A 21719-nucleotide genomic window follows, 5' to 3' on the forward strand; every position below is an offset into this window, starting at 1 on the left:
CTTGAAGAGTATCGGGAAGCTACAGCCGGCACAGAATGCAGTGGCGCGGACAGTTCTGAATGTCCCCAGGAGGCCCATATAACACCACTGTTACGTGAGCTGCATTGGTTGCCAGTTTGCTTCTGGGTTCAATTCAAGGTGTTGGTTATAACCTTTAAAGCCCTTCATGGCACAAGACCAGGTTATCTGAGGAGCTGTCTTGCCCCTGTTATATCAGCCTGTCCCACTCGGTCTAGCAGAAAGGGCATGTTGCAGACTCTACCAGTCAAGGAATTTTGACTGGTGGGCTCTAGGAAGAGGGCCTTTTCTGCCATGACCCCCACTCTTTGGAACGGTGGTTCCACAAGGTGTGGTGTGCCCCCACTCCCATGGCCTTCAGGAAGAGCATGAAATCTTGACTATGCCAGATGGCTTGAGGGCTGCATGGGGCTCACACCAGTGGAAGTGGCTTGTGGGGTAATCGATTTTACTCCCCAGTTATCTTGAATGTTTTTAGTTTTTTATGTATAGGGTTTGCTTTATAGCTTGACTTTTTAATTCATTAATTAAGTTTAATTAATTAATATGGTATTTATTTTTAATTGTTTCTGGGTTTTGTTTTAATTGTGAGCCACCCAGAATCACCCAATGGGGGGAGATGGACGGTATACAAATTTAATAAACAAACAAACACAACACATATTCCATACCAGCAATCTCCAAGAATCTCCTCCTTTGCCTAAAACTTCTGCTCTTTTATATAATTTCATCAAAAAACAGACATGTCTTAATTATGAAGAAAGTTTCTTGATGTCTATGACAGTTTGCCTGATGCTAGCAAGAAGGAAAAACAAAAACAAAAAATCCGTTAACCTTGAAACCATTTTGTTATGCCTGGGTCCATCAGGTCCTCTCATCTTGCCACAAAAAGACTGTTCCAAGACCTGAACAAGTTTCTCCAAAGGAATATTTTACAACTTTTTGTTTAAAAGTATATATGAAAGAATCATGGTAAAAGAGGCTTCCCTAATCATAGTAATCATAGTAAAAGAGGCTTTTAATTTTAATCATAGTAAAAGAGGCTTCCCTTTCTCTAGGTCCTGCCTTAAGATATTAAGAGCAAATTCTGGAGAACTGCCATTATATTATAGAATACAGATTATAGAAATATAGAATAATATAGTTTTTGTAAGAAAAAAGAAAAAAGCCAGTGCAGAAACGGTAAGCCAAGTAACTCCCATTTTACAGCTCAATACATTTTACTCACCTTCTTCTGCACTTTTTTGCTGAGGAGAAATATGTTCCTTTCATGTGATATTTGATTTCGTGTTTGTTTTTCCCTGGGGTAATAAACAATGCTGTCAAGTCTTCTTTTTATTTATTTAATTTTTTCCATATGTATTTTCAGTGCCTTGGGTCAGACTGATGGTAGTGGTTGGCTTGTTAATATAGATCTGTCTGTTAGTGCAGAGACTGTACTTCTATTGGTTCCTCTTTCACCTCCTGCCCTCAACATAACAGCTAAATAAATTTACTTTTATAAATAGCATCTCTTCTGGCCACAAACTCCTGTGGTGAACTTGCCCTGGTAGCCTAGGAGAATCCAATTTTCTCCATGGAGCTGATTCTTCTCTTCCAAGTTGCCCAGTTAACCCTTTGAGAAAGAGGTGTCACCTCCAGTTTAGTCTGCAGAACAGCAACATTATTTCCTCCTGACAAAACAGGAGGGTGACCGACTATGTCCAGTTGAAGCAGAAGAGTAAATGTATGTGTGCCAATCAGCTCAGCTGTGATTAATCCAAAAGGTTCATTTTGAGATAACTCAAACTATCATTCTCACTAATATTTGTTCTATCCAGTTAAATTGGTTTGGGCAGAAATATCTATCTATCTATCTATCTATCTATCTATCTATCTATCTATCTATCTATCTATCTATCTATCCATCCATCCATCCATCCATCCATCCATCCATCCATCCCCACCTATTATCATGATAATTTCCCCCATTTTTAAAAGAAACGAATCTATATATAGACTGCCCATCCCTGTTTGAATTATGGAATTGCATAAATTAAACTCATATTTCCAAATAATAATTAAAATAATAATCTTAAAAACAGCATGTAATCTACAATTTTCACTGGAAACTTTCTTTTATTCTCTCTGGAAGAATTAGAGGTCTTGGAAGAATTAGAGCAATTTTGACCAGGTTTTTCACAGATTTCTAAGTTATTACAAAATTCTGTTTCAAATGAAATGGAAATGAAATACCCCTCCCCATTGTTTATATAAATCACCCCCATTAAATATTTATTTTTCTGCTTCTGAGTGAAAATATTTGGAATGAACTGTGCAGGCCTTTCTTAGCAGAAATAAGGTAGAATTCTATGAGTGAGAAGGAAAGAACCCTAAAAATACTAGAAAAAAATTAAGACTGTTTTTTTGAAGGGTTTAATGACTGTGTAATCTATTGTGTTAACAAGGAAATTCTTCAGATTTATTAGCAATTAAGTTGATCTTAATAAAGGAAAAACAAGCCACAGAAGTAATGAAAATAAAATACCGGGTGCCAAGAAGTCAGACAGGATTTAGTTCATTACAATGAGTTTTTTGCAACTATGCCAAATAATTTCACAAACTTTATTACTTTCTATTTTTCATTAGTACCCATAATCCAGTACCAGAACTTCTAAACTAAATTTCAGAAAGCACAGTCTGAAAATAAAAAAAAAAAACCTATCTGCAACAACATTGACTAGAATAAAAGAGGAACTTTTGCTGCTCTGAAGGATATGTCCTATGATTTTTTAAGAAAATGTTTCTTGTATCACAGGTATCTTCTGAAAGTTTGTTTTCCCAAATAAGAGGCTAATAGGATTGCCAGTTTCTTACACAAAATTAAGGTACACAAGCAGAAGAAGACAAAACAGCTTTAGAAAAAAGACAAAAATCCCTTCACTTCTACCTCCCTTTTTCTGTTCTTTGACTTTATATAATGACTTTCTTTTGTTTATATAATATATAAACAAAACTTAATCAGGAAATGCACATTTATTATTTGTGCTTCATGCTGTATGCATAAGAAGTTTAACAAAGATATCTAGGCTCATTTACAAATATCTCTATTCTGCTTCTAGGTGTTGGTCCTGGGGTCCTGGATGAACAGGGGAAAAAAAATTACCTTTGAGTCCAGCTTCCCACCTGGTGATTTACTTACATAATTTGGCTGGATATGATACAGAAGTGGTTTGCCGTTGCTTTCTTCCCTATTCATTCCCCCCCCCTTCAAATAGTAACCAGGATTGACCTTGCTTAGCTTAGTAGATCAGCAAGGGCCACTAGAAGCTACTGAAAACGAATTGCCAACCTTCAGCTAGAGGTCATAGACAACACAACTTATTAATTCATCATTTTCAGGTTGCCTTTGCTTTTAATTAGCTACAAAAATTTGGTGTCCAGCAAAAGTACGAAAATAAATTCTCCATTGATAGAGTGGGCATCAATGGGGCATGCTGGATGGGGTGGGGGTGGGGGAGTTTTATAGATTATGAAAGGAAGGAAAGAAGGAAAAAAGGAAAGAGGGAAAGAGAGAAAGAATTTGGGTAAAACAGTATGGAACTGTTCAAAATAAATTTATTGATGTCAGTTATTTGGGATTCTGGATTTTTATTGCAGGACCACCTTTGAAAAATGTAGCTGCCTGGGAAGCTTATGATAGTTGATATGAAATGTGTGTGATTAGCTAGGAGGAAAAGTTAGAATCCTAGCCAATAGAATTCTAAACTGACAATGAAATCCTGTATCTTCTCAGAACAGGGCTTCCATGCATTCATTATTTCCTGGACCTCTTTTTATAGACTGTGGCAGGTTGATCTAGCTAAAATCCCAGTTTGCTTCCTATGGCTTTGGGCATGCCCACTGAAGAAAGCAATGACAAACTACGAAGCTACTCTTTCATATATGCTAAGAAAAACCAACAAATTGGGTAAAAACCAAAACAACTTAAAACAAAGCAAAAGCTTTCCCTATCCAGGTTCATATGCTTTTTTTCCTAACTCACACACACACAAAACACCCTAATGATAGTGTAAAGGATTATCACATGTTGCAAGTTACTTACAGGGAATCTTAGTGTGATTGTCAGTTCATGCAAGCTACTGAAGTTTGGATAGTAGCTGGATACTGTGAATTCCAATTTTCTTCCTGTTTCCCTCTATCAGAAAGAAATCAAAGCTTAAAATGCAAAATACTACAATTAACTTTAAATACAGGGTAGCAATAAAAGATCAAGAAACAGCCCTTAAAATTCCTGGGTGAATCTAATAAAGTGTGTCTGAAGTTCTTTCTCTGCTCAAAAGTTTATATAAGAATGTGTACTGTTTAAAAAGGTGTACATTTGTTAAAGCTGCATACAAAAAATGAATATTGGAGAAACACAATACATAATGTAAACAAATAGATTAATACTTAATCATTATTATAATTAATACAAAATAAAATACCTAATTAGGAAAATGAAGAATGACAAAGATTTTGAATCTTTTTGCAAACACAAACCCAAGCAACAATTGCAAGACAAGCTAATGGTTGATAAGAATGGAAAATCACAAGAAAAAGGAATAGTATGTAATATCTTGGGAAAGAGATAGGTAGTTGGAATATTCTGTAAGAGCACTTCTGGCAGCAGTGTTAAGTTGCAAGCTCTAGTTGTAATTTCTTTCTTTCTTTCTTTCTTTCTTTCTTTCTTTCTTTCTTTCTTTCTTTCTTTCTTTCTTTCTTTCTTTCATCATAGAATTACAGAGCAGTTCTTGTGGAAATCCTGGAGCTCCAGCCAAAGGAATTTTATATGGAACAAGATTCGATGTTGGTGACAAAATCCGATATAACTGTGTGACAGGCTACATCCTGGATGGACATCCCCAACTTACCTGTATAGCCAGTTCGGTAAATACAGCATCCTGGGATTTTCCAGTTCCTATCTGTAGAGGTAAGTTAAATATCCAGTGAAAACTAGTATAAAATCAAGCCATAAAAAGCACTTACATTCACTATAAAAATCCTGACAAGAAATCTTTAAAAGTTTAATTTGTGAAACTTGCTTTTACTAGGGCTTTTTTGGAGGGGAGGGGGGTGCTTTATTGGCTATTTATTAGAAAAAAAATGTAGCTGCTGATATGATTGGTATGCATATTTCACTCATAACCCAGATGGAGAATAAACTACAGCTGAAATGTGTTTTTTGCAAAGACATAATTTCAGGAAAGTGATAGCTCTTCCCATTCTGGAAGGGATTATTCTCTTCCAAAAGGACTATACAGATTGAAGCTAAGATAGTAAGCCTACCTATATGGTTTGGATTCAGACTGTCTGAAAGTATGCTTTCTCCTGGATGATCCCCTCTTATGCACATTGAACTTGTTTGGGGAGATTCATCTACAAATGCAACAATCTTGTCTAGCAATCGCGAGGAGTTAAACTTTCTCTGTAATTGCTATGATTTCTAGAAGGTACTCTGTAAAATTAAAACAAACAAACAAACATTCTCTTTTTTGGCATTTAGTTGGATTTGGCTGAGAGTAAGCCCCATAGTATCCAAAAGGATTATTTCTGAGTAGATATATGTTAGATGGTATGGTTATATATATGCTAGATCAATGTTTCTCAACTTTGGAAACTTTAAGATGTGTGGACTTCAGCAGCCAGAATCTGGGAGTTGAAGTCCATACATCAAGGTTCTCAAGGTTGAGAAACACTGTGCCAGACAGTTAATTATACAAAAGATAAACTGAAAACTAAATTGCAAAAGGAGAGATAAAAGTTGGGGAAAGAAGAAGCCATCCTTTTGGGAAGTATAATGCTAAAAAATACTAGTAGGATCTGCTCAGAGAGGAAGAGAAATTCTGAGTTACATAACCACATAAGAGATTATGTAAGTCTTTCTCTTAAATCATACTGTTGTTTTTATTGCTTTGGAAACTATGCTCAGCATTGTTTGTCCTAGGAAAACAGGGTCCTGAACAAAATAGAGCTTAAATAAGACTTAGAGCAACCATACAAACAAGTATTCATGACAGAACTGCTTTCTTTTAAGTACTGATGAAATAGTGGTTGCCCTTGAAGCTGCTTCTTTCAGTCAACAATTTATTGCACAATTCCACCTTTCCTTTGTATGTCAGCTTGTGGAAAAATAGATCATGCATCTTCAGAGCATTCAAGGGAAGTAGTGAAAGCAATTGCTCCAGCCCTAATACATGAAAGGAGGTTCAGTTCAAAGTACAACAGAGCTTTGCTTAAAGTACAATCCCAAGAGTTATTTCACTATTTGTTGTTCCTTTTTACTGGGGAATTGATTTCACTAGACAAAGAGTGAGAAAGATGGGTTAGTGGAGTAAGAGATTACATTGATGGAGATCTAGTGAGAAGGAATCTTAGGCTCCCAAAATGTTTCTCATTGTCTGGTCACATAGAATATTTACTGGATTGATGTAAATTGGATATTTCCTGCTCACATAGCCTCATAGAATACCTTTTCTGTAACAGAAAAGGTATTCCATGAGGCAATGTGAGCAGGAAATATCTGATTTACTTTGGAACATGGTATATTTTGAGAATAGCAGTTAAGTCTAAAGACAAATTTAGAATTGGGGTCTTATTGCAGCAAAATGGGAGAGAATCGCAGCACCCCTGTCTAGCCAATACATTACAATGATGATATGAATAAATCATTGTTTGCCATCCTTGTGGGACACCCCAAATCTGTTGTCTGAGGTGGCTGCCTCATTCTCTCTACCCCAAGGCTGGCTGTGAATCTTCCACATTTGCTAAAAGAACCTTCGATCTTTATACCACATAAAGCATAAAAAGTGGTTCTCTGTGTCTGATCTAAGTGTATTATTAATGTTGTATAAAAAACTGAAATTATAGTATATTATTGCAATGCCTGTGTGGGTTATCACTAAGTAGAGGTTTTTGCTATGCAGAAGCTTGTCATTTGCATTGCAATAATGAATTTAAATAAAACTTGGTGGGGGGGGGGGCATCGTTGAATGCATTAGTAAGTGCTGTGATGGTGTGTATTTATCCCAACAGCCCCTTGATGAATCAAATTCTGTTTCAGGTCTTCATATATACTGCCCATCATTGTACAGCTCAAAACTGGAAAATGCTCTAATATCCCAATTCTTATTCCAAGGATCATTGTCAACTTGAAGGCTACTTGTGTGCTATATACGTGTACTTTCAAAACATTATGTCACTGGTTTAAAAAACAGAACTATGAAAATACATAATAGTCCTAAATTCAGTTACCAACATAAATACACTTTTCTGTGAGATGGCCCCTTAGGGGCTATACTCCAGGGCCTTCTAACTTCTGCAATGCATTCTACTACCTGAACATACATGTGTCTAGCAGAAACACTGCATTTCTTCTCCTTTTAAAAGCTCTGGAAAGAAAGCAAAACCTGAATTATAGACGCATAAAACTTCAGAAGTCAGCTGATTCTGTGTTTTTCCAATATTTTTCAGGGGGCCCACTTTGTCGAAATGTAGGCACAATCCAGCCAATTCACTTAACTCTAATATAATGGCATAAACACAAGACCTTAATTTGGGCCTGTGAGATATCCATACAATGTGTTTTTCTCTGGTCCAGTCTGAAGACCTCTGCTTTCCTACTGAAGCCTATGCTGGACTGATTAGTTGTGTGTTGTGACTAACATGGAGGCTATGAGTTCCACTGCAGAAGACTGGACCCAACTGCAGGGGTGAGGATGGGGGTTGTTCCCAGACTAAGAAAGGATGTACATTTACACTGTCTTCTGACACTAGCAGAAGAAGTAGCATTACCAGGAACCATTCCAGCTTTTGCTTCCCATTGCTGCAGAGACCAAAGTACCAGCCTACCTTTCAGCTTTGCCATCCATACTGCTCATTGAGGGATGGGATTCTGAATCTCACTGTACTTCCTGTCACTGAAGTGGCTGTTGCATTTTGAACATTCTTTGACTCCTCCAGTACCATGATCCAGAATTTGAAAACACCTGCTGCTATAAACCCTTGCAGGGCAGAGGACCAGATAAAATAGTCTGATGCAGATACCTGATAGACCTGGATGGTCCTGAATAAGTTTGGAAAATTTGCCTTGTCTGTCAGCAACCATGTAGAAGATCTGGTCAATCAGTGGGGCAAGGAAATAGCCTAGTTGGTTGATACTACTATTCCTAAGTGCCCTCTTCCCTCTAGCATAGCTCAAATTGTTTATCAGAAAACTGAGAACAATAAAGAAGATAGGTAGGGGGTTGGAGTGTGAGTGGAAAACTCTTGTGATGAATCAGATTGAACACAGAATGGACCCTTTGTCAGATCCATTCGAAATCCCACTACACAGCAGTAAATGCAGTGAAGTTTTCACAGAATAAGCCAATGATATTTTTCCATACTGTGTGACATCTGCTCTATATACAATGTTGGGGGAACACAGCTGGAACAATTGTAAGCTGAACAACTTTTAGCATCCTTTACAGACAAGGTCAATTGGATTCAATTATTTCTGGATACCAGTGTTGGGATAGGTCATAGGGTGATGACCTTGGCAATTGCTTGACAGGTTCATATGACTTATCTTTAGCTTTTAGGTCTCAAGGACATAGTCATGATATGTCAAGAGATGAGACCATCAGTTACTTGTGTTACCCTTGCCCCTTCTGGCTGATTAAATTGACCAGGTTGGGATCAGCCCACAATTAAGGCAGGCGACCAATGCTTTCTTGAATGTAAGCTGGGTTTCTGCCTGCAGACCTTTCCAATTATAGGTCAGTTTCAAATACTCAGTTCTTCAGTAACATGACTGAGAATGCCTTGCATTTCAGATGAATGCATTTTATCTAAATGAATTAACTAAATGGAACAATCAGGGGTACTTATTTACTGAAAATTTGCAACTAATAATCAAAGATAGGGGCATTTGGGGCATATAGTACATTGTTTTTAAGTGGTTTCATCAACAGGAGGAATCCACTGGGCATAATGTATTTTCTTTGGTAAATTGACATACTATAGCTTGGATTAAGTATTCCTTGCTTCCTTGTGCTTACGATATTGCACAAGGAGGAGCTGCCTAGAAGAAAAAATCAGCCTGCTGAAAACATTCACACTTCTCTAACTCTTGGCTTTGAAATATAAAGTGATGCTGGAAAAGGCCAGATAGTTTCTGAAGATGAAGGCTAAGGAAACTTTGAGGTGGAAGGAAGAAGATACAAATGCACTGATAGTTCAGCTATCTGTGGGAAAGATAAAAGACAGGAAAACCAGGTCTTCTCTTGCTCACTAAAAAGAGTATGATTCCCCACATGTTAAAATCCCATGCACTAAGCATGTACCTGTGGGAGATGAAATCATTGCTTCATACTGAATGACAATTTGATTTCACAAAACAATAGTAAAACCAACCAATCCAGTTAAAATATTTTGGACTGCCTTCGTAGACACTGGGTATGTGAGATATGAAGTCAAACTGAATGTAATAGATATATCCGCTCTAACCTCAGTTCATCTACCTCCCATACAAGATATAGTGATAGTTAAACCAGAATATCTGATCTAGATGCACAGACCTAGGCCTAATCACAATCTCTTAAACTAATCTATTTATCAGAAGACTAGTTAATATGCATTTGCTGAGGTACTGCCGTTCTGAAACTCTGGTGAGGGGGAAGGGGAATGATAATAAACATAATGATCAAATAAGCTATTATTTTGTATTGTTATTGTCTATATTCTGAACAATATGTTTATCAATAATAGCATGATAATTCATTTATGGTCAGTACAGATATCATGCTGAGATAGAAATGCTTACCAACTTCTAGAATTGTCAGTTGTTGTTGTTGTTATTATTATTATTATTTATTTTTATTTTTTAGTATTCTTATTCTTGATGCAAACAGACTGAGAGCTCTTTGCACTGGTCAAATTCCTTGTATGTTTACATACTTGGCCAATAAAGCTATTCTATTCTATTCTATTCTATTCTATTCTATTCTATTCTATTCTATTCTATTCTATTCTATTCTGTTCTGTTCTGTTCTGTTCTGTTCTGTTCTGTTCTGTTCTGTTCTGTTCTATTCTATTCTTTAAAATATTGTAGTTTGGATTCATGAGAAATACTCATGCAGCTAGTCCTTGTCTATCAACTGTCTCATTTAGCGACCATTTGCAATTATGACAGTGATGAAAAAGGTCTGTAAAGCAAAGGAAAGGTGAAGTAAGATCATAAGCACAGTTGCAGTTTCACTTAGTAAGCACTTTACTTAATGACCAAGTTGCCAGTCCCAATTGTGGTTGCTAAATGAGGATTACCTGTACAGACAGATAAGGTTTAAATGGAGATAGGACAACTTAGATTTATTGTGTTATGAAGTGGTCAATTACAGTGTGCATAGCCCATGACCAGTTTTTAAATTAATTTCTCTCTTTCCTGACATATTAATTTTGATTGGAGCATGTTAAATGGTGAAACCTGACAACAATTTAATCCCATCACCTTCTACTTCTGAGATAGTGTAGGAATTGTAGATTGCCACATATTACAGATTGGTGTGAATGATTCATAGAAGGCTAATAAATAAGGTCATGGTTAAATATAATATGGTAACTCTGTAAAGGTTGTATTAATTAGGTGGTTTGATAATCAGGGATAATATCAGTTATATTTTTGAAAGGTTGTTCTATTTATAGATAAAAGTTGCAAATAGCTTATAACATTTTTTTCCTCTTTCAGAGATGTAGTTTAATACTGTTGTATATTGAAAGGCAACTTCTTTTTTTAGGGCTGGGGACAATATTTTTCATCATCATTGTCATCATCATCATTATTATTATTATTTTGCTTTAATATGACAGATAAAAAGAAAAACAAGCAGATGAATTAATAAAGGAAAGGAAAAAAGGGAGAAAAACAAAATAGATGATATCTAAATAAAATTCAAACACCAATTATATGTGTTTGGAAAAACCATGCAACTCAATCTTTAAACAGCTTAAATCTTCACCAAGCAAAATCATATTGTCCAATCTTTCCATGGTATAAATAAAAACAACCATCAAAGGTTGCAAATGCTTATGTTTCATTAAGTTGAGCCTGGCATCAGGTGTAGAAGTCTTTTTCCAATGACATGTAACAATATTTTTTGCAATAATGCAGGCAAAAGTTATATAGATAAATTCCACTTTTGGGGAGTATAATTTAACAGCACTGCTGTAGTGGCAACAGTGAGAGCAGGTTCTAGGCCATCTTCAGCTACAGAAGCTCACTGGGTGACTTTGGGGCAGTCACTTGATCTCAACCCAATCCATATCATGCCATTGTTTTTGTAGAAGGAAATAGAAGAGAGGAGCATGATATGTATCTGCTGATTTGAGCTCTTGAATGAAATCCTGGGTATAAATCTAACAGATGAATAAATAAATCTTTGAAAAATGTCATTCACAATATTAGGAATATTCAATAAATATGAAACAAACTGAGGGCAAGACCACATCCTATATGCCAGTGTTAAGCTATTGGCTCTCCAACATAGAAAAGTAGATTACCAACCCTTTATAAACAGCTACTAAGGACTCCAATAGGCACACCCCATTTTTTTTAAAAAAATCTTATTTAAGATCAAAAGAAAGATTTTAAACTTTTTAAAATCTCAGATCACTTGTTTTTATGGAAATTTCAATTCTCTATTCCAATTTTTTAAATGTAACTTATCAGTATTTATTTTTATAAAGCTCTTCAGTTGTTGATAAAATGGAACAGTTGGTTTTAGCTTCTGAATATGACTGTTCAGCGTATTAAAATCGTAGGTGTTGTGGAGGCCACCAATCAGTCTAGTCAAAACAGAAAATATGTTTTAATCGCCTCAATTGCCATTCACTGCATTAAGGCAGTTTCTGTTCTCTTTGTAACCTCTTAAAACTCTTTAAGGTATCATTAACAAAAGAAGAAAAAGTAGGGTATTAAGTCCATTTTCAGTCCAACTTTTTCTGAAAAAGTATTGAGACATCATTTTAAAATATGGATAATTCCAAAGAGCTAATCTCTCATGAGAACAAGAGTCAAATTCTAATTTCTTTCCCAATAGCATCCAAATATAACTGGCTGGCTTGAATATTGAAAATAATATAAGGTTCTGACCATAATTAGAACTGAATGCTTACCAACAAATTCTTTGTTTTTAAAGTCAAATAATAGAGGCTTCAGCTTTTTAATAAAAATATTGCCTGTATCAGTATATTTTTACAGCTATAATACCACTATGCAAGAATCTTAAACTTGTTCACCGATGCAACACATTTATGAACATACATACATAGGGATAGTGGACTTTGCATGCAGCCAACCAGATTTCTGTGGCAATTTACATAATCTGTGTAATGATATACTCATTTTGCAAAAGACACATAAGATTTAAGTTGCATCATTTGCATGATGATGTCATTGCCCAAATGACATGAAGCACTAAAGCACCCAGAGCTCTGATTCAGTGAAATTTCTTCCATAACATCATGTCATTCCCCCACTCAGTTTATTAAAATCAGGTTTCCTTCTAGAACCAAAGAGAGATGCTCTGCAAAGCACGTTAGGACCAGTGAAACATTTCTCTTGAAGCATTAAAGCAGCCACATCATTTGCAAAGGTTGTGTGACTGCAGTGAAAGCTTTTTTTTCCTTGGTGACTGCAGAGGTACTTCAGTTTGGTGGCAGTCCCAGAGAAGTGCTATCTGCCTTGGATAAGCAATTTTAGTGAGATAAGTGACATAATATTTCAGTTAGGTACCATTTCCTTGGTGTTAATACTTTGATCCCATGATTGCATTTAGTCTTTAGTCTTTGCTTTCTGGCTGAGTAGAAATCTGTCACAGCTCACTAGAATAGGTACATTCCAGTTTGCAAATAAAGGACAATTGTATTCCTACTAGAATATCCTATAGTTAATCTTTTGATGCACTGAGATATTTCTTCGAAGCTTATATCTGACCTCTAGATCTGCAAGCTGGAATCACTGGCCATGTATCTTATCCTGCCTAATTCCAAATAAACAAAAGCAATAGGAAATTCATCACGCTTCTCATGAGCTCTTATATTTGGATATAATTCTGAGGCCTGAAATAACTCAAGGGGTTTGTTGTCTGATGTTCATTTCTGAGGAGGCAATGATACAAGAGGTGACCTGACTGGGTTTATCAGCTTGGATTCAGCTCTGATCTGGAATAAAAAGGAACTTAATATATTGCAAAGAGCATATCCCAACCTTTAGAAAATACCAACATCCTTACCCTTTAGGTTTTCCCCAAATGGTTCATGTGCACCAATCCAAGAGCAGATCTGCATTCAAACCCTTTTCTTTTGATTTGCTAGTTCTCTGAAAAATGCTGCCCAACTTACTTTGTTTTCATGTTTCTGTCAATGCAAGATGAGAAACAATTTCTTTTGGGGGTAGAATTTCACAGCAATGCATTATTTGGTATCTAGAGATTGTTTTATTTTTCATGGAACTATGTGCACACACCTACTATTAATTTACTTGCTCTTTATGTGACTCACATTTTAAAACTATAATAAAATGAGTTTTAAATCGGTCAACCAAGATAGCACAAAGAACTGCACCTTCCTTCTTGCTTTTCTTATTATCCCAGAAATTTTCAGACTGATTCAGGCTAGAGAAGTACCTTATTATTTTATGTTATTAGTAAGTTTATTTTTTTTAACAAATTAAGGTTTTATAAGTGTTTGCTTTTCCAAACACTTACAATATTATGATCCTTCCAACAACGATCTGTTTGGAACTTCTGAAAATCCAAGGTTAAAAAATGTTGGGTCATACAATGTGCCATAGAAAGACAAATGAGAAATATTTCTCTCAAAGTTCAGTCCAGGAATGAGGAAATTTGCTGACAGACCAATTTCAAAGATGTCATAAAAATAGCAGGGCATGTTTACTTGGTAATAGGCTTCACACAAAATGTGCCATGGTGGTGGATCTATAATTGCAGATGTCCATTCAAACAACCTCTTATAAGATAAATGGACTATGCCTTGCTCCAAACAGGAACACCATAGTGAAAGACGAAATGAAATAGAAATATCTGTTGAAGTTGTTGCTTTGTATGTCAACATTAGGCAGATGAATACAATGATAAAGTGATAAAATGAAAGTGATGTTTTTATAAAATCTTATTTTATTAGTAAAATAGTTAGTTAGTTATTATAAATCTGGGTATATTTTGGCAGCAGTGACCCCCTATGTGAATGCGGGTGGGAGAGATAGAAAAGAAGGTAACTGAAAGTAATTGCCAGTTTTTTGTTTGCTTACTGGATGAGATGTGAATTTTCCAAAGTTTTGTCCACAAGGTTTGTATATTTAGTTACTCCTATTGTTCACTGACTGATTTTAAAAGTTTTCCCTTTGAAATATTTGTTTTATGTTTAAAAGCAGTAATTTTGCAAGCTTGTTGAAGTTTTTTAAACTGTTTTATAAGTATGGAAAACTCAAAATACAGCAGAACCTTCATTTTGAGAGAGAACTGATCGGTATTCTTATCTTTGACAATTTGGCAATTAAAAAAAAATTCTTAGGACATCTGAGTAAGGCGAAATTCAGTGGCACTTCTAGAAACGATAAGATTTTTGCCTTTTGAGATAGTTTCTTAGCTACATCTTTACACTGTCTGATCAAGACATTATCTGACAAGAAGTTTCAAGTAACATACTAATATGGGATTTAATGCAGCAAGTTTAACTGAATTTTAATGGCACTGCTCATTTTAAATGATTAATTTGTACACTATCATCATCATGCTAGTCATTGCAATTGGTCTCCTTGGAGGGAACTTACTGAAGCCCTCTGGGTCTTTTGTAATACTTGTGTGTGTGTGTGTGTGTGTGTGTGTGTGTAGATAGATATAGAAAGATGATATAGATATAGATGATATAGATATTTATATTGTGAATTGAGATATTGCCTCAGCTGTGGGAGTGTTTAGGCAGTGCTACCATTCCTATCTATCTATCTATCTATCTATCTATCTATCTATCTATCTATCTATCTATCTATCTATCTATCTATCTATCTATCTATCTATCTATCTATCTATCTATCTATCCTTCGGGGGAGTAAATATGCCTAATACTTCTGTCTCCTATTTTTTCTACAACAACAACTGAGTGAGGTGGGTTGGGCTGAGAGCGAGTGACTGGCCGTCTCTCTCTCTCTCTCTCTCTCCCTTTCTCTCTCTCCATCTCTCCATCTCTATCTCTACACACATATGCAAGCAGTTGGTAAAACAGCCAGAATCCCATGATCTATTCAGAGAAATCTAATAGGAAACCAGTAATGATCTAATCCAATTGACCTTATTTCCCATAACATTCTAATATTTTACTATTGTTACTACAATTTAATATTTGTATTCAAAATACATGTTAACAGCAGTATATTAATATTATCTTATTTTTAAAAAAATGTTTTGCCAAGTCTGTAGCAGTGAGAGGTTGTTTTTTAAAGTTAGTTGTAACTTTGCATGTGTTTTAAATTTAGTCCCCAACTTCCAACGTATGTAAGCACTCAGGGAAACCTACAACAATAAAACAAAGTACAAAATGTAAGATGAGAATATCGTACATGCAGTTAAAATCAAAATTAAAAGCAATAGAATTGAATAAATTAATACCTAGAAGCTTGGTGAAAAAAATGCATTTTTGCTATTTACCTAAATAGTGGGAGAGTAGGGGACAAAATTCTTTATACCTGCATATAGACTTTTCCTTCCTTCCTTCCTTCCTTCCTTCCTTCCTTCCTTCCTTCCTTCCTTCCTTCCTTCCTTCCTTCCAAGTATTATCAGTATAGTGATTCTTTAGAACTGAACTGAATTTGATGGGACATATTTTTGGGTAGCAATGCATAGAGGCTAGGTTGCTAATTATTTTGTTGGGCTTTCTGCATAATGAAAAATTCTGATATCAAAGCTTTTGGCAAGCCCAAAGTTCTAACTGAATTATCCTAGCAAGACAGGAGTCCAAAAATAAAATCATGCTGTAATTTTCTCACCATGCTTTTTAATAAATGTTGTCCATTCATTGGAAACAATGGAAGGGAATAACTGTAGACCAGTTATTGAAATTTTCAGCTGATTTAGTGACACAGCTAAGAGAGTGTTGGATTTGCTAGGTCCAAAGGCATTCTCTTTCTATGACATCCAAATCCCACTGTCTTCCCTTTTGGAGTTTTCTGAAAGTAGAAAACAATACAGAACAGAGGGAGGAGGAACAGAAGGTAGAATAAAAGTTCCCTTTCATCTTGTAAAAAAATAAACAGTGGATTGTTTCCAGTCATATCTTTCTGCCAACATAAGAATGGATTATCTCCAATGATAACATTTGGAGCCTCTTCTCTGAAGATCTCTGGCACACCCAAAATTGCTCAAGAGGTTTGGGGGACTGTCTAGAAAACTTCTGAGAAAAAGTATAGGGAGAATTCCCAATGTGTGGGAAAAGCCCACCTGGGTGACATTTGATATTACCCAATTATTTTTTAACTATCTTTCAGTAAGAACTTCAGTACTGAATGTGGGATACAGTAATTATGACCTCAGCTTGAACATTAACTATTCCTTTTCTATTGAAGCTTCTTCTGACTTGACAGTATCTTTTATTCTTTCATGAAATAATCTATTTTCTACCTATCTACCTATCTATCATCTATCTATCCATACATATGCATCTTACAATGCTTTTTCTGTCTCCTTATCCATTAGTGATAGAACCTTCCTTAAGAACCCTATTAATAACCCTATTAGCTTTGATAAGCCTGAGTTTATCTTTAATGTCAACCTTTTTCTCAACTTTTGTTTAAAAAATTCCAGTTGATTACAGACTCCTTCAAGGTTAATAAGGTCAATAAGGTCAAAAATTACATTTGCAAGTTTGAATTTTAACATATTTCAGTCATTTTAATTAGATGACGATATCAGATAGTTGGAAATCATTAGAGTTGTGAAGTCAGGCCCTCTTTCATTCTCTTATTTTTGAAATTGGTTTGTTCTGAGCTTTCTGTTACCATAGCTATACATATTAGTTTGAAATCATTTTTAATATTTTAATGTTTTTAGTCCTTGAATATTTCTGACCTCATGATTCTGATCCATTTTAGTAAATCCAGCATGGCTATGTAAAATCCAACCATTTGATAATTTTCCCTAATTAAGTTCAATTATATCCTTCTGTCCTTCTATTAGAAATAACAGCAGGATCATGTACATTAGTTGGCTGAGCACCAAGGGAAGCAAAGCATTTCTCTTAATTTCACAAGAAGAAGCCAGCATGAAGGTTAGCTGCCACATCCCATTTTGGCCCACATCCATCTGGAGCTGACTTTCAAAATAATCTGGTCCATCAGAAGTGTTTGTCCTTAGTTTGCCATATGTCAGCTTAGTTCCATTTAACTTTCCATCTTCTCATATACTCTTTCTCACAGCATAAACAGTATTGTCAAGGTAAAGAACACCTATCAAATCTGTTTTTGGAAAGTTTCTGCTCTAGAGTAAAAGTCAGCTAGTGTTGGTCCACTGATTGAAGGTTTTGTCAATGAAACTGAAACTGGAATCATTATATTTGTCTTCTGCATCCCTCTTCATAGTATTTGTCTTGAGAGGAATCTTTGAAATCTGATTTGGAAGAAGCACAGGGAGTTGTCAGGAGATAAAAATTTCCAATAAGCAAGGAAACTAAGCAAGGTGGATGGACTCAGTTGCAGTGGCAATGAGTACACCATTCATTTGGAAGACCTGAAAGACCATGTTAGGAACAGACAGTCATGGGGAAAATCTGTCTATGTGGTTGCTAAGAGTCAATATTGACTCGTTGGCACATAATCAGTCAACTTAATCAAAAGGAAACTAAGTTGATTGTATTTTATTTCCACTATCTTTACCTGAATCTAACTCCAAGCAATTAGTAAAGGTACAAGTAGAATTGTGTAGGGCAAACACAGGTCAATTTTTGTGATGGCTGGGGAAAAGGGCCAAATTCAAACAATGTGATTTGAGGATGGAAAGAAATCAAGTCCAAGAATAGCAATTAGACCAGAAAACCAGAGACAGAAAGGGTAATCCAGTACAGACAGGAAATCAAAGAAAGCAAAAGGCAGAGATAAGTCTGTGGAGTGGTATTCACCATTAGCCTTGCTGGGTGGGGGTTGATGAGAAGTGGAACCTAACAATATGAGAAGGCTTGAAGGTTCCCTGTTATCCCATTAATGATACATATTCCAGGATGGGAACATATTGCCTGTCTATAATATGTGGACCAACAATCTGATGAGTTCCAGTTCACTTTCCCAATCACTAAATGAGAACTGTGCAGAATAATGGGGGTCATGCTAAGATTTCTCTCTGCCTGGGAACTGGCCATAAAACAAGAGGTTCTGGTCGCAGCGGTTATTGCTTTGGTTATTGTCATCTCACAGAATTGTTTTGTCAGCTACCAGAAATGTTCTATATACTGGAGTGATATTTATTTCAACACATGTAGCCTATATACAATCCCCTCCATTTTTTTTAACTGTGCCTTTTTACACTATGAGCCTGAAAGGAAGGACTGCCTCTTTTTATTGATCTATAAGTCACACTAATCTATAAGAGGTACTGGATGAAGTCTAGAGTGTAAATACATTAAACAAGAAATAATAGAATTGTGGGGAAAAGGAGGGATTAGTTCCAGCTAGCAATCTGTATCAATTTAAGGTATTCTGGAATTGGACTGGCTCCTCCAAGTGCAATTTGTGCCAATTTCAGATATTTTGGCCATTAAGAAGTGACTTAAGACAGTGTATATTTTGTCCTTTGCTTTCTGAGGTTTCCAAATTGAGCATCTGGAACAGATCTCTATCTATCTATCTATCTATCTATCTATCTATCTATCTATCTATCTATCTATCTTCCATCCATCCATCCATCCATCCATCCATCCATCCATCCATCCATCCACCCACCATCCGTTTATTCATGCTAAATTGTACCAAAAAAAAAAAAAAATCTAATACATGTAGATCCAAAGTCATGCTGTCTCCAGTCCCATATGAAATATAATAATAAATGATAGACAACAACCACCACTAACGTACTTTTAAATGACTCATAATCAATCAAGGTAAGACCTTTTGGTGTTAGCTATTCAAAAGCCAGAAAAAAATCCCTTTTTTTATACCTATGCTAGCCAAATGGCAATGAGCTTGCATCATTATAACTGTTCCAGTTGCGACAGTATTTCCTTTAGAATATACCATCAGGAATAATACCAGAGGCACAATTTTCCTAGCTATGCTAGTAACAGAGACACAATGAAAATAATAGTAATATCAGGAGGCAGTGACAAAATAATTATAATAGAGTTGATTTTAGAGTAGAAGGGATTCTTGTACAGTCAAAACTTTGTTCTACGTGATCACACACATTAAATAATGGCATGCTAATGATAAACAGCTGGCATCTATGCTAAAATAGTTATCTCTGCAGCTTTCAAAGATTTTATGTGCCGAGTTAACCTTTTAGCTCACAAAGAAGAAGAAAAAAAACACACACAACAGATGAAGACAAATGAAGTGATTAAAGTCACAGCTGCTTCCAGTAGGTAACAAAACAGACAAATATTAACCTTCACAGTTTCACAATATACTGTTCAAGAGCTCATGTGATTTTAATGTCACTTAAAAAAGGGAACAAATTGAACATTTAATGCATACATTCAGGCAGTCCATCCTTTAAACCTGACATACTGTTTAATAGTGATAATTATAATAATTATAATTCCTGTACAATCTGGAAGCTGTTTCAACTATGTTAAAGAAAGAACAATATTGACAACAACAGAATCATGCTTACAAACCCACTGATATTGGACTTCAGCTAGAAGGGGAAAGGAGACGCACATTCAGACATGACTTATGCCAGCTATTTTTTTTTTCTTCTGTGTCTGAAAAAAGTTCTGAAATTGGAGACTGCACATAGCCCTTAATAATTGACAGGCATGTGGTTTATGTGTCAGTTCTCTCCGGTCTTTGATAGAACAGCTTTTTATGAAGCCATTTGCCATTCAGATACAAGATATGTAATTTGATTGTCAGTTCATCTTTCCAGCTGTCTCCACCCTTCATCTTTTGTGTCATTAGGTTGAAAGCAGTTCTGCATGTTCCATTCTTCTACAAGACTTAAAGATAGCATTATACTACCAAAACTCTTGTAATAATAGTCTAGGTGGCAACACGCCTGTGCTGTTTCTTGATTATGCAATCTGGGCAATTCCATATCCTATGGAAATCACTCAAGCTCAGATATTTTGGTCACCTAATGCGAAGAGAGATCTCTTTGGAGAAGACCCTGATGCTGGGAAAGATTGAAGGCAAAAGGAGAAGAGGACGGCAGAGGATGAGATGGTTAGATAGCATCACTGAAGCAATGAACATGAAACTGAGCAAACTCAGGGAGGCAGTGAAGGACAGGAAGGCCTGGCACAATATGGTTCATGGGGTCACGAAGAGTCGGACACGACTTAACGACTAAACAACAACAAACAACAAATGGAAATCACTGTTCCATACACTTGAGCACAGCTGACAACCAAAATAATATGATTTTTTTTCAAGGTATCTTTTTGTAGACCCTCTACTTGTTTTCATGTGCTAGAAATTTATTGGTTTATTCCTGCACATGTTATGGATTATAGTTGGTCAGCACTGACATTTCAAAATCACAAACATTTAAATTATGCCTCAATTCAAATTCTTTACGACTGGAATATCTGAAAATCAAATGTTGGTCTTTGCTACATGATCTGTAGGATGCAATCGTCTGCTCCCCTATCTGGGTGTCTATGATACTTATTTCTGAGTAGAAAATATAGACTTATGTTCAGATAGCAAAATAGTACTGGAGGGAGCTATATCACAGTGCTTTGCAAGAATGGACAGTAGAAAGACCTTTTCTTTCAGATCATCATTGAGAATTAGTTAGCTTCTCATGGACACCTGCCAGCCGCTCTCGGGACTCCAAATTAATCCCAGCTCTGTACTAGATGGACTGGCATCTTTGATATATAAAGCGTATATTCTACAAGTGAGCTTCAGAAAATCAAGTGTAAAAATATACTGTATGTCAGAAGAATTGTGTTATTCTCTAAAGCGCAACTATTGACTGAGCAAACTTACCCTTTTTGAGGTCATTTGTTCATTTTCAGTGTGACCATGATTTTGGAGGAAGGAGAAATATTAATACATTTTAATAGGAATGATAACACCATGAATTGTTTAACTGTGGATTATGAGTAAGCCCTCAATTGATTGAATTCATACCACGATTAGGTTCACATAACAGATCAATCCTAAACATATATTCAATATACACAGCAAAATAACATAAATTCTACACCTTAAGACAAATTCAGATATTTCTTCTTAATTTGACATTTTCAGGATTATTTGCGCACAGATGATTGCCACTTTTGTGTGGCATTTGTGCATAGAAGAGAATATCAATTCTGATTGATATAATTAAAGCCCTTTCATAGCATCTAGAGGGGATTAATTTCAATCCATTTTTCAAGGTACTAAAATTGATATGCAAACCTGCAGCATTGCGGTTTTCTGTAGGCTTTGCATTTATCAGTATAAAATTATTTTACTTGTGGGAAAAATGGAA

General features: G+C 35.7%; 1 protein-coding gene across 2 annotated transcripts in view; it reads left to right on the forward strand.

Moving 5' to 3' along the window:
- CSMD3 (CUB and Sushi multiple domains 3) overlaps positions 1-21719 on the forward strand; it is a 623909-nt gene that overhangs the window by 171152 nt on the left and 431038 nt on the right. For both annotated transcript variants that reach the window (XM_088149036.1, XM_088149037.1), the window contains exon 4: positions 4775-4969. In XM_088149036.1, coding sequence (XP_088005162.1) covers positions 4775-4969 — 195 coding nt within the window. The remainder of the gene's footprint in view (positions 1-4774; positions 4970-21719) is intronic.

The sequence above is a fragment of the Python bivittatus genome, unplaced genomic scaffold (assembly GCF_059951505.1).
Source record: "Python bivittatus isolate LINGU-HERP-01145 unplaced genomic scaffold, Pbiv_v1 ctg000590_np1212, whole genome shotgun sequence".
In the NCBI taxonomy this organism is placed as follows: domain Eukaryota; kingdom Metazoa; phylum Chordata; class Lepidosauria; order Squamata; family Pythonidae; genus Python; species Python bivittatus.